The 13,405-nt window shown below is 39.2% G+C and overlaps 1 protein-coding gene across 4 annotated transcripts in view; it reads right to left on the minus strand.

Annotated features, from left to right (window-relative positions):
• Positions 1 to 471: 471 nt before the first annotated feature.
• BBS9 (Bardet-Biedl syndrome 9) overlaps positions 472 to 13,405 on the minus strand; it is a 466,978-nt gene continuing 454,044 nt past the window's right edge. For all 4 annotated transcript variants that reach the window (XM_046020573.1, XM_046020572.1, XM_046020574.1 and 1 more), the window contains 2 exons: positions 1,128 to 1,238; positions 472 to 911 (listed from right to left, as the gene is read on the minus strand). In XM_046020573.1, coding sequence (XP_045876529.1) covers positions 880 to 911; positions 1,128 to 1,238 — 143 coding nt within the window. In that variant the 3' untranslated portion in view covers positions 472 to 879. The remainder of the gene's footprint in view (positions 912 to 1,127; positions 1,239 to 13,405) is intronic.

The following is a 13,405-nucleotide window of genomic DNA, read 5'->3' on the forward strand; positions in this document are numbered from 1 at the left end:
AACATATCCCCCTTTATGCTGACTGACAGGGATTCCAAAACTGGCACAGACTTATTTTTAATTTATTTAAATCAGACTAGAAATTGTAATTTTAACTTGAAATTGGTAAAATCTCTTTTATTTCTTCAATAGAAAAACCTTACATTTTAATTCTAATGTGTGAATCCTTTTAAAATCTTAATTTTTAAAAGGTGTCACCACGGGGTAATCTAAAGAGGATGTTAATATACTATCTTCCCTAAAAATATTTTAACATTTCCCTACAATACTAAAAACTTACCTTCTTCCATTTTTAGGATAATAGAGTAAATAGATCATATGAATATTCTGTGGTTTATTTATAAAACAATTATATTCAAGTCTTACCATGGAGTAGCAAAGTTTTCAATTCCTTTCATTTATTTTCCTTTGAAGAAAATATGTAGAGAAACCAACTATAAAACCCTCTAATTATAAATCAAATCCAAGATATTGTTGGACAATGAGATGCTTTATTAAATTTGATACATTTACTATATAAGAATTCTGTGAGGAAAAAAAAGGGGGGTATCAAATTACTTTGGATCTAGGTCTCTGCATTATAAAGTATGTCCCCAAAAGATGTCCTCTCACTATACCCGATGGCTATAAGTATACAGATCACCAAAAAGCAGCAATAGCTTTTCCAGATAAGACAACTTTCAATTGACCTGCCCATGGTATTACAAGTCCTCCTAGCAAAATAAAAAAAGTCCCAATCCCCATGTCTACATAGTATCATCTCCAAGCAGGTGAGATGGATGAAGCACCTGGACCAGCCCTACATCTGTGCTTGGCATGAGGTCCACCCAGGATCAACCCTGGGAAGGCCATCTTCTCCTCGTCCAGACTCTACTTGAACTATTCCGAGACTCCTTGGAGGGGTGAAACGTCTAGAAAAAAGAAAGTGAGAGAGAGAGAGAGAGAAAGAAGTTTCAATATTGAAAGGAACATACAAACGATCAAATTCAGCTGCACCAATGTTGAGGGGAAGGATGGAGGAGTTGGAAAATAAGCAGCTTTGCAAAATGTTCTCTGGTATGACAAGAACTGACCAGAGGTGCCACTGCCCTTGACATATCATTGGTGAAGGCCACCCATTTTCTTACCAGGCATGGGAGTCTCTGCAATGAGGTGTTTGTGGTTGGTAAACAGTTCAGTGGAATCTTGTTCTATTGATCTTTCCTCTAAGTCTGATTCTGGGATGGTAGTACAGCCACCTAGTTGGAAAAAATATACACAGTATTTTAAGCAGTGTGTAGGAAAATCTGCCTCTCCACACGGCAACCGCAGCTTAAGAACATACCAATCATAAAGATAACAAACGATGTGAAAACAATCTTCAGGACCAGACCAAAAAGAATAATTTCAAATGTCTCTCTTTGGTGAAAAATACTAGGAATGAGTAATTGCCCCCAAAAGACATCTTTGCAACACTTAGCAACAATCACTTAGCAACAACAGCAGTGGTGTTGTCTTTATTCTTTTTGAATTCAGAAAGGACATATGTGATATCTGTAACTTAAAGGCACCTCAGCAGGAATTCTCTCTGGTACCAGAGCATCAGAAGCTATAAAAATCAAAGCACATCGTCCACAACTACGAAACCTTTCTTGAGCAAAGAAGAAGGTTGCTGGTGTCCTGAGATGGTGACTGTGGTGGTATTTCTCTGGACTTTGATTCTACCCCTGCGTCCAGCACCTCACAGTGCAGACACAAACACCTCATAATTCAACAGTGAAGCCATATGCTGCATTGTGGAAGCTTTCAATTTCAAGTGAAATCCACAGTGACTTGAGGATGAGCCAGAACTGCTACACTTTTAAAATACTGGGTATAAGTCATTTGATTTTATTCACCAAAATCTTGTAGGGGAAACTCATGTGAGAATTTCTTGACTGTATCTGTAACTTGATTTGACTAATTTGCTATCGTTTCCTGGAAAATGTACTGACATGCTGTATATTACACAATTTTTTTTTCCCAAAGCCATTCTTCTTGTTAATGTAGTGTGATTTTTTTTTCTTTTCCTTGTCTGAGGCTTCTCACACATGGAGTCCAAAGCCTCTGTACTCAAGTTTGGCTTATGCATGAGGGGGTTTATAATGAAAGACAGGATATCACAGCACTGATTTGTAAACCACATGATTCAAATGAGAGGGAAATGGCAAGATCCCACATCTGAAGGAGAAGACACCTTATTCCTCTGCATCAACTCTGAACAAAGAAATTGGTGCCAAGGGAAACTTGAGAGAAAAGCATCTCCACATTCATCAAATAAGAATTAGAGGTAGCCTCAGAGGTTCCCCAACAGGATATGTTAGAATTCTCCAACAGTGCAATGGAACTTGCCTGGCTGTATCTGAAAATGGCAAGGGTCTCATCCAGAAGAAGGACCAGGTTTATTTTTAATTTCTTTCCAAAGCCTGTATATCATGGTAACAATGATTATTATTGAGTACTTTCTAAATGCTAGAAACCCTGTCCATATTATCTCATTTCATTTCTAGAAACCATGAAATAGAGAGTATTATTCTCATTTTACAGATAAGAAGACAGATCTCATGAGATGCAGTAACTTGCCAAGGTCACATAGCTCCTAAGGAGTCAGGAATAAGGCCCAACTCACAGCCAAGCCTGACAACTCCCAAAGCACGTGTCACCTGGCCACTTACTTTATGGCTCCTCAGTTGCAGCATTAGTCAAAGAGGTACTGTGGCTGCAGGTCTCAGGTCTCACCTGGCAATCCACTGAGTGTGATGGCAAGGAGCACCACTTAGAGTACTGTGAGGTCAGTGCAGGCTCTGAGGTGCTGGAACCTTGGAGAAGCCCAAGAGATAGCACCCTTCTCTTCTTGACCCCTCACCCAATTGAGATAAAAAGTAGGGCGTGTGGGGTGAGGGAGAAGTACTTCTGTAAGACCAATGATAGGGAAGAACAGAAAGAAGGAGTGTGCTCCTTACAGAATAGAACCTGAACTCAAGGAAAAAAAAGGACTAAGAATGGCTTGGTTTTTAATTGCACACTCACAAATCAGGTTAAGGCATCCCTAAGGCAAAGGGAGGGAGGAAGCTATCTTCACACACAAGGAAACCTCAGTATACCCAGCCAACAAATGGGAAGACTGCAGTGATCAGTTAGTGGTGTCTGCCACATTTTTGGAGAGAGGCAGGTCTCCACTGATTAAGTAGGGTCCACCTTTTTTATTCCAGCTGACTCAATACTAACGCAAGACAGAGGATAAAGACTTAAATGCACTTCCTAGTTCTTTAATCACACAGACATGAAGGACAAGTCAGTCATTACAGACTATGAACAACTTATATTTTTCTTCTTTTCTTCTTGGCACAAAATTTTTTTTCCTTGTCCTTAGTACAGTGAAATTAAAAAAAAAAAAAAATCTCTCAAATCCCACTGCAGGGCTGACCAGTCACTTGCCCTGGGAATCCCATCCCCCTTTTTTGGGATGTCTCCATGTAGTCAGACTGAACAACCGTATGCCTAGAGTTTCTGCCCTCCTGGTTTGGAAGAAAGAATAAAGTATGGGATCTGACATCCTGACCAATGGAAAATGGGAGAAGGGAAAAACTTGGGCAGAGAATTTCCCTCCTGCCTCTCCTTAGGTAGACTCTGAATTATTACTTTTCTTTTACCAACCTCCAGGAAAGTACTGTATGCTGGGTAGATGTACCATGTCTCTTCATGGCTCTTTGAGACAAGTGGTCACCAGCACAGGATGAAGTACTTTATATTATATCACACATTTCCTTCACTCCTTTACCTTTTTCCTCATCCTCCCTTCTCTGAGTTTGCCAAATAAACCAGCATTTTAATCCTTGCCTCAGGCTCTGCTTTATTGTAAAAATCACTGATACTGGAAATAGTTCTAAAAAAACAGGCCTTCAACACAGAATTTGGAGCTTAGATTGCCCACCTATGTGTAAGAAATAGGGGCTCCATGGGTGGGAGCAAACAGGATGGGCATAACCCTGTTACATAATTATGTAAGCTTTCATCCATGGCTAACTGGAATGAAGTACATGTAGACGTCAAGACTGGCAGATTAAATAGCTGTGGGGTGGAAATATTTATAATTATAAGCATTCCAGAATAGGGTGGCTGCTTCTGATGACCAGATATGTTGGGGGAAAAAAAGAAAATGGCAAGTTCGGTGAAGTTAATAGGCAATGAAAGGCACATCCTTAAAGTCAAAAGTCACTTAAGGCTTGCTAGTTTAAGTGAGATCACTGGACCCCACAGCACTGGATATCACCAGGGAGCTTATTCGAAATGTGGAATCCTAGTCCTTGCCCCACAGCTACTAGAACTGAATCTGCCAAGGACAGATGAGTATAACTGATAAGATTTTTGCTAAGAAAAAAATACTTTCTTGTTAAAAATTTCAGCATAAACAGTAAAACAAAAATAAAACATAAAACTTCCAGACTATCAGAGACCCTCTAAAGCCCATCCATGGAAGTGGAGCCTGGGTTCCACAGACGCCCGATGAAGTACCCTTGGCTTAGAGCCTGTGTCATCAAAGGATAAGAAGAAGAAAAACCACAGCTGGATGAAATCATCCAAACACACATTGTGTGTACAGAACATAAGAGCCAATAGGCAAAAACAAGTTAGAGCCAGGGACCTCCTGATCTGGAAATCATAGTACTATGGACTTACTGCATTCTGGGCACCAGGCTATGAATTCTCAGTGCATTAACTTACTTAATCCTCAGGCAACCCTATAAAGAAGGGTTTGTTGGTCCCATTTTACAATTACAAAAGTATTGATATTAACTTGTGTTTTTTCTTCAGCTTTCCCTCCCATATGCCTCTTCCCCCCTAATTTCTCCAGGCCATTTTGTGCTTCCTTGCCTTAGAAATTTGTACTGGGGCCATATCAAAAGTAACCTGAAAATACTCTTTTCTAGCCTTAGTTTTCCCAAAGCCTGAGCTCATGGAAGATATGAAAGTGTCTCTGGGGAAAGATTTTCTCTAGTGGTAATTCAGAGGGTAAAGAGAGCCAGGCTGGACCACTCCAGGGGAGCAAGGCATCAAGTGATGGAGATACAGGCACAAGGAGGGCTAGGCATCAGGAGCCCCAACCTCAGCAAGGACTTGGTCTCCCACCAAGCCTCCGCTGTGGGCTTGGGCAAAAAGGCTGTGGACAGTACTGCACTCTCATTTTTTGAGCTCCAGGGAGACAGGAGCCAGGGGAGGTGGGGTGGGCAATAATAACTGAGACTGAGTTTCCCACCTTCTTGTTCATAAAGAAAAAAAAATGTTGACATTTTTTGCATCCCTGACTTAGCTTTGCAAGACTAAGTGTCAGGCCTGCTAGAAAGTCTCACTTTATTAAATGTAAACCAAGAGATTACCTCATTTGCCAGAGGTCACACAGCAAGTCTATATGAGCTGTAGCCCAGCTCTTCCCATGGCAGCCAAGCTTCTCAAAAGGAGCAGTTTTTAAAGTTTCTTATTTATCTAAACTAATACTTTTGTAAAATGTTCATAACAATAAAAGGAATTATTAGAAAAATGAAATAAAAATATAACACCCCTCATCTATTAATAGATTTAATCTTTGTAAAAGTACTCTGTCAATTGCTAAAAGTTTCTAAACAGTTACTCTCAATTTCAGATTCACAAAAAAATCTACAGGCAGATGTCAGTCTTCTGGCCACACTTTGTGTTTTGTTTGTTTGTTTAAAAAATTTTTTTATTTACTTGATAGAGATCACAGGTAGGCAGAGAAGCAGGCAGAGAGAGAGGAGGAAGCAGGCTCCCTGCTGAGCAGAGAGCCCCAATGCGGGGCTCGATCTCAGGACTCTGGGATCATGACCTGAGCTGAAGGCAGAGGCTTTAACCCACTGAGCCACCCAGGAACCCCTTCTAGCCACACTTTGAACAGCAGTGACACAAGATATACATACAGAATTAGAGTTTAGGAATAATAATTCAGAAAACTCCTAATTATCTAAAGTTTGGATAGCCAGCAAACTTATTTTGGCAACAACAGGGGCTTCTCACTTCTCTGTTCTCTTCAGATATCTGGCTGGCAGCTCCCTCACTGCATAGTGTCCAGAACAACCCCCATCTCCCTGGCAGGGAGATGTCCATGTTCTTCAATACCTGTTGCTGCCACAAAAATGGGGATCCACTTGTATTTCTGTGCTCTTTTATAAGAGGGATTCATTAAGGGAAACTGAGATCAGGAGTTGGAACTCTGGGTACACTGTCATAAGAGAACAATGTTGTAAGCGATAGCTAACCCCTACAGGTAACCCTGCAGGTTGTAAAATGTGAAGCGTGTATCATGAATTTTGAATTATCAGCATAGGAGCATTTGGAACAAGGTAGTCTATAAATTGGAGACTACACCAATGATGTTTAGAAAGATCTTTTTGAGGCAGTTTACTACACTGCCCCTTCCTCTGAATTGTTACCAAATTATGCACAAGCTCATTTGTGTTAACCAAACCTAGCTGTAAAAATTTGTTTTCTTGCAAGTTAATAACCCATTAATACATATAGCAATCCTCATGTAGCCAGGAAATTACTTAAGCAAAAAAAAAACCTTACCTAGAATTCTGAATAAGAGTTCACTCTAAATTTACAAAGATAATGCAACTCTAGCATTTTTTAGGGAGTCCAAACCATCCTCAAACCTGTCTCTGCATTTAAAATGGTTGAACTTCCTCCTTAACTGTGCGGAACATATTTTCTCAACAAGGGAATTACATTAGGATTTTCTACCCAGTGTCAGAAAAACAAACAAATAAAAATAACAATAAAAAAGAGCTCAGGTTCTCTCCCTAGGTTGCTATTGTGGCATCAACTATTAAGTTATAGAATTCAAAGGTCAAGAGAGGAGGCCAGGCAGAAACAAATGTGACTATCCTCTGGAAAACTAGATAGAGATCAAAATCAGAATGCAAAGTAAACATTGACATGCCAATAAATATGTTACCAGCTAGCTGGCAAGAGAGAAAAGTAAAGCCCTCATCTGTAGTGCCTGTGCATGTCCATGGTGTAAATACTCCCACCATGGCCAGTTTCAAGCAAGCAAAGTGACATCGCCCACTAAGCCAGGCAGGGCTGCACACAGTTAGCACTTTCACCATAGACTCTGTGGAGAACAACCACCTCAAGAGCACAGAGTAAAATAGTAAAGAGTGTTGAGGTATATTATCTTTCTTCCTGATACAGTGCATTTGATATAAATATACGGAATTTAGTTTTTAATAAAAGCTGAATTTATCAACTAGCTCACAGAATTCCTAAAAATTCAACAATTGGCTCTCATGAGCTGGTGAGAGCTATCTCTAGCACTGAAGGTAGGCATGGTGTAGGGGGTTTAATGGTGTGTTTTGAGTCCTCAATTCAAACTGTGGCACTGCATTTATGAGCCAACCAATCCTCCAGAGCAACTTATTTCACTTAAACAAGCTTCAGTTTCCTTATCTATAAAAGAGAGACTATGGCATCCCTCCTTCATAAGAGAGAAATTGATGTGTGTGGAAAACACAGTAAGTCTTGACTATATTTTCAGATAAAAGTCAAGAACACTAAAAGAAGAGTAAATAGGCCAAGATAAAGGTCCCTAAAGGTGGGAGTCTGAAAGGGTAGGGGTCACACAGGTTGAAGCACCTACGGGCCAAGACACAGCTCTGCAGCAAGAAAAGAAAGTGCCTGGAAACCTTAAACATGTGGCCATCTCTGAAATAGACTACTTTTTTACTCATGCCCTATCTTACACTTTTCCTTCTACTTGATCAGCTGAATTCTAATATTTGATCCTATCCCTATATGAATCCTGGTGGCCCAGCTTACCTGCCTCACCCTCTACCTTAACCCAAATAGTCTAAACCAGGGGTTGACCAGATAGATTATTTTTTAAACTCTGCAGGCTATCTGATCTCTGGTGTAGAGATTTTGCCATTGTACTGCAAATGCAACCAAAAATAATAAATAAACATGATTAGCATTGGTTGTATCCCAATAAAACTTTATTTACTAGAACGGGTAGTAGGCCAGAGTTAGCCCATAAACCATAAATAGTTTGCCAATCCCTGGGCTAATCCAAGGCTCACAGAAAGTCACTCTTCATATAGTATCCTAACTCTAAAGGATTCTAGAGGCATTTAACACTGTTAGACTACCTTACAGTATTACTATAACAACTAGAAGGAGGTGGAGGAGGAAGAAGATGAGGAGGAGAGAAAGGAGGAGGAAGAAAAAAAGAGGAGAAGAAGAAGCAGTAGTATTAGCAAGAATAGTACTAGTTTAAAAGCATATTGTTGGGGCGCCTGGGTGGCTCTGTCAGTTAAGTGTCTGTCTTTGGCTCAGGTCATGAATCATGATCCCAGGGTCCTGGAATCAAGGTCGGTATCAGACTCCCTGCTCAGTGGGGAGTCTGCTTCTCCCTCTGCCCCTCCCTCCCACTCCCTGCTTCTATGCACTCACTCTCTCTCTCTCAAATAAATAAATTGTGAAACAGAGAAATTGAAGAAAAAAAGCATATTGTTTATCCCATTGCTACAATATTTTTGGTTTGGGCAGTGATAAATTTTTTTAATAGACTACTTTTCAAAACCATTTTAGATGTTCACAAAAATTTAGCAGATAGTACAGTGAATTCTTACATATCTTCTGCACAGTTTCTCCTATTATAATACCTTGCATCAATGTGGTACATTTGTTATGGCCAATGAACCAATATTAATAATTATTATTAACCAAAGTCCTTGTTTATTCAAATTTCCTTAGCTTTTACCTAATATCTTTCTTCTGTTCAAGATCCCATCTAGAATACCACATGACGGTAGTTGTCATATATCCTTTGGCTCCTCACAGCTCCTCAGACTTCCCCTTGTTTTTGATGGTTTTGACATTTTTGAGGAGTATTGGTCAAGTAAATTGCAGAATGCCCTTCTACTGGAATTTATCTGATAGTTTTCTCATGACTAGACTAGGGAAAATTTTTATAGGAAGTTTCTTTTTATAAATTCTTAAGGTTTCCAATATTTTAGAATTTTCTCCAGGGGGTTATCTTTCCTTTTATCAAAAGTGAAAGCAAAGTGGGCAGTGACTGAAGCCACTGTAGGGGAAGGAGGCAGTGAGACTTGACCTAGACTGTGAAACTCACAGTAGCGGACCAGGCTGGGCCTGGTGGCAGGACCTAGGCCAAGTTATCAGCTGCCCCATCTGTAAAAAGAGGGCCTTAAAGAGGACTATCGGGAGGATTATGTGAGACCACGTACACCCAGTACAGTGCTTAGCACACAGTACATTTTATCATCTCTGCCCTCTTAATGTTTTGGCAAGATGTACTTTCTGCACCATTTTTGTGGAATCAAAGAACTTGTTTTCAGTTTAACTGCCTTCATTTAGTAGACATCAAAACAGAGGCTCAGAGAAGATAGCTCATGCTGCTGATATCCCAGAGCTAGTTCTGATTCTCTTGCTTCCTAAACCACTAGAGCTTTCTCAAGAACACCTCCTTTGGCTGCCCTAACTAGAACTTCCTTTCAATGATACAGAAAATCCAGCAGGTTGGCAAGCTGTTCTTTGGGTGTATTTTAGGACTTTGCTGATTTATTTTCTTGCAATGGTGACCTTTGCAGTCAATTGGGTGTATGGGTGAGAATGTTCCATTCCTTCAGGGAGGAAAAAAACTTTTCTTCTCTCTTCTTCATATACGTGAGAGGAATCAAACAAGGTGACCTGAGAATCACAAATGACCCCAGACCCTGCTCTGACTTGCCAGCCAAAGAATCATCTGTTCACGTGGCTTGAATTGCCACTTAGAATTAAAAACAGCAGAAACCTCAAAAATACACACCAGTGATATTCTTCATTTAATTAAGATTTAGTTGATGGATAGAGTATTTTTTTGAGGTTAACGTTCAGATTTCATTTAAATGGTCTGTAATTCACATGAAGGGTGGGAATGGGTGCTTCGAAAAGAATATTTCAATATCTTAAATATGAACAGCTTCCCAAAGAGACTATGAGTAGTAATTTGCAAATTTCTCTATAAATATAGTCATTGGGAAATGTTTTGGTCTCCCTCCCCTTATCTATCTATACATGTGTGAGTGTGAACACACACAAGCACACAGGAATACAGACATGTATAGGAGTTTTTCTGATAATTCTCCTTTACTGTGTTCATTTTCCTAATTGTTTTTAAATATATTTTTTTCTAACCCAAGGACACCACATCTTAAAAAGCCAAGTATCCTACTGTACATTTGTATAGTGATTTTAGTTGAGTATTTAGAAACTTTTCAGCAAAATGGACCAGTGGAAGGAAGGATGTAGGTAGAAGGGACAGGAGACAGAGGATGAAAAGGAAAGGTGAAGAGAAAGGATGAATCACCAATATAGGCTATGATTCTGTGTACATACTGCTGCTATGTAAGATATTTGGGGCAACTTGCTGAAGGTGTAGATGATCAAATATTCAAGCATAAAAATACATTAGCAGTTAGGAAAATGTAATACAGAATAAGAGGTATAGCTAGGAAGAGTTGTTGATAAAACACAGATTAAAGACCTACACCAGGGCTACAGTGGAATAAAAAGCAAAGGCTCTGGAGGAAAAGTGGGGTGTGCACTTCCCTAATCGATCCTCCACCAATCTCTCTTCTTCTAAATTGGATTTCAGATCAAAGTGTCTGGTCTGTCCCATACTTGAACTTGACATTTCCTTAAGAGCACATCATAAGTGGTAAGCTTATCCTTGTTGGAAATTTTATGACTAATGACTGGTGTGTGTGTGTGTGTGTGTGTGTGTGTTGTGTGTGCATGTGTGTGTGCACCTGCATATGTATAACTCTGTTTTGTATTTGAGAGTGATTTTAGAGAACCAGCATTTCTGTGAAATTGGGTTTAGAAATCTATTTACTGAGCAGAAGTGTTCAAGAAAAAAAAATATATATGAATGTGTGTGTGTGTGTGTGTATATATATATATATATATATATATATATATATTTATTCATGGTTGTTAATAAATACAATGGGCACAGACCTCATCAAAACACATCTTGGAAATAAAGTTCTTGCAAATGTACCATACTGCTTAATGTGCTTCTACCACAGCATGGTACATTAGGATGATGTCATATGACGACACTGCTACTCTAATGGAGGAACTGGAGGACATAAGTCTGTGTCTTTCTCATCTCCACTTCCAGCTGCCCTTTACTTTGTTGTAATGTGGAAGCACCCCACCCTTAACCTGGCTCAATTTTACTGTTTCAAAATTCAGCAAAGAAGAAGAAAATGCTTTTCTATCTAGTTCTAGGTGTCCAGTTCCAACATATAATATTTGCATTCCTATGTTCTGTTTCAGTACATTCTACAACTTTTCTTTTTCCCTGTATTTGCAGATGCCATGCTAACCATGTCAACAGTAACAGAGATAATAAAGGCTAGCAAAGAGAGGCAGGTTCAGGTCACTGTAATGTGTGTCCAACATGACAACCTGTGAAATGTTTGGGAATCCAATTCTGCTGCTTAATAATAAGCTTTGATCCCCCCACCCCACACACACACAGGGAGAACTTAAAATGTGTTCAAGACTATGCATGTACCTATGTTTGAAAATATTTCCATTTCACACCTCACAGCAGAGACCAAGTGTGTGAATAAAAGGGAGGCTAATATGTTTTAAGAGGTCTAGCATGTGTCTCAACAAGTTTAAAATCCCGGTAAAGGCTAAATATTAAGTCCCTTGGGGTGTAAGGGCTCCAGTCAGAGTCTGGATTTAAGAGAGCAGGGTGCTCCTGGCATTAAGAGGTTTCCACAACTTGAATAATGATAGGTGTCTAAGTATTCTTTTAGCTAGGCCACCATTTAGAATTTAGGTCCACTTGGTACAGAGGATTAAGAAATATGGGAACATAGCTATTTTCATCCATTGAAAATTATGTAAACAGAATGTACCAAGCAGAAAAAGAGTCCCATTTACAAAAAAGCAAGTACAGTCCATAAATCCTACAGATTGGAATAGATCCAGGTTAAGAATTTCTCCAGATGTCAGTCTGTAAACAGGGCTTCATAAAGTGAATTCCCCTAATTAATTGTTGGCAAGAGTGATCTTTACACTATGTTAGTGCATTATGACCCTTTACCATATGTAGGTGAATTGTTGTCTGGCCCTATAGATCATTAATCAGTTATGACACGAGTCATGAGAAAGAAGCGGGGGTCAGCACAACTGATATGGAGAGAAAGTACCATGGAATTATTGCTCAGGAACTCAGAACTTTGCTCACTGAAGGAAATGAGAACTCTTCCTATTTATTTGCATTACATCTGTTTTTCTAACACATTTAGTTCTTAACCTGGAGCACTTGGAAAGACACACACCCAGTAAGAACGTAAACATGGAACTTAAAAGAAAAAAGAAAGAAAGAAAGAAACCTACTCACTATTTTGTTAAAGTCTCCAATCACAATGTTTTCCCACATATTAACAACGCCATTAAATCCTCCAAACAGGAATACAAAAGTATTACCAGGCCATTGTGAGAAGGTGGGGAAAAAGAGAAAGTTAATATTTGCTTTTCTTTGCCAGCTGATCAGTGTCTGGAGCAGTCTGCAACAAAATGCAAGATCTATTGTCTTTCAACTAGATCTTTTCTATACTGATAAGTAAAGTATTTTCTGGTTCAAAAAGAAGGTGACTGTGGTTTTTAATTTCTATTTTGTTTCTAAATCCTAAGGAAATCCAATGTGCAACTGGAAAGAGACAAGATTTTAAGACATTTCCATTTCAAATACTTTCCTCTCCTAACTCCCACTTCAGAGACCAACTCTCTCTCAAAAGTACACACGTACAATAAAACGTTATAGCCACAGTTGAGAAAGAAAGGAAGCCAATAGTTCTGCAATAACAATTTCTTTCAAAAAATGAAATGAAATAGTAAGAGCATAACTCGACTTTGCCCGGACACCACATAATAAGAGAGCCAGTGTTCCTTTCAGCTTCCTTCTTGCATCAAGTGGCTATTAATTCCCCAATGATCCTGACAACATTTCTTCAACTTGAGTTTCTTTCACAACCCAATTAAAAGCCATAATCTTGACCAAACTGCATTATTTTTAATAATGACAGAGTCTAGGTGATGATTACGAAACAAAGAGTTCAGTTAGGTCACTCTGGTTGCAAACAGGTTCAGAGAAAAGAGAAAAGAACACAATGGCTCTGGAGACTGCCTGTCCCATCAAATTCTTCATATACAATGAGGAACCCGAATAAACACTCAGGAATCATTCTAAAGCAAATTTATTGTCTAGAGACACATTTCTAAAATAGTCCATTAAACAATGTTATATCTTGAAGAAAAGCGAAATGTACACAAGATGATAAGTTAG

Source organism: Meles meles, chromosome 10, assembly GCF_922984935.1.
Source record: "Meles meles chromosome 10, mMelMel3.1 paternal haplotype, whole genome shotgun sequence".
NCBI classification, from domain to species: domain Eukaryota; kingdom Metazoa; phylum Chordata; class Mammalia; order Carnivora; family Mustelidae; genus Meles; species Meles meles.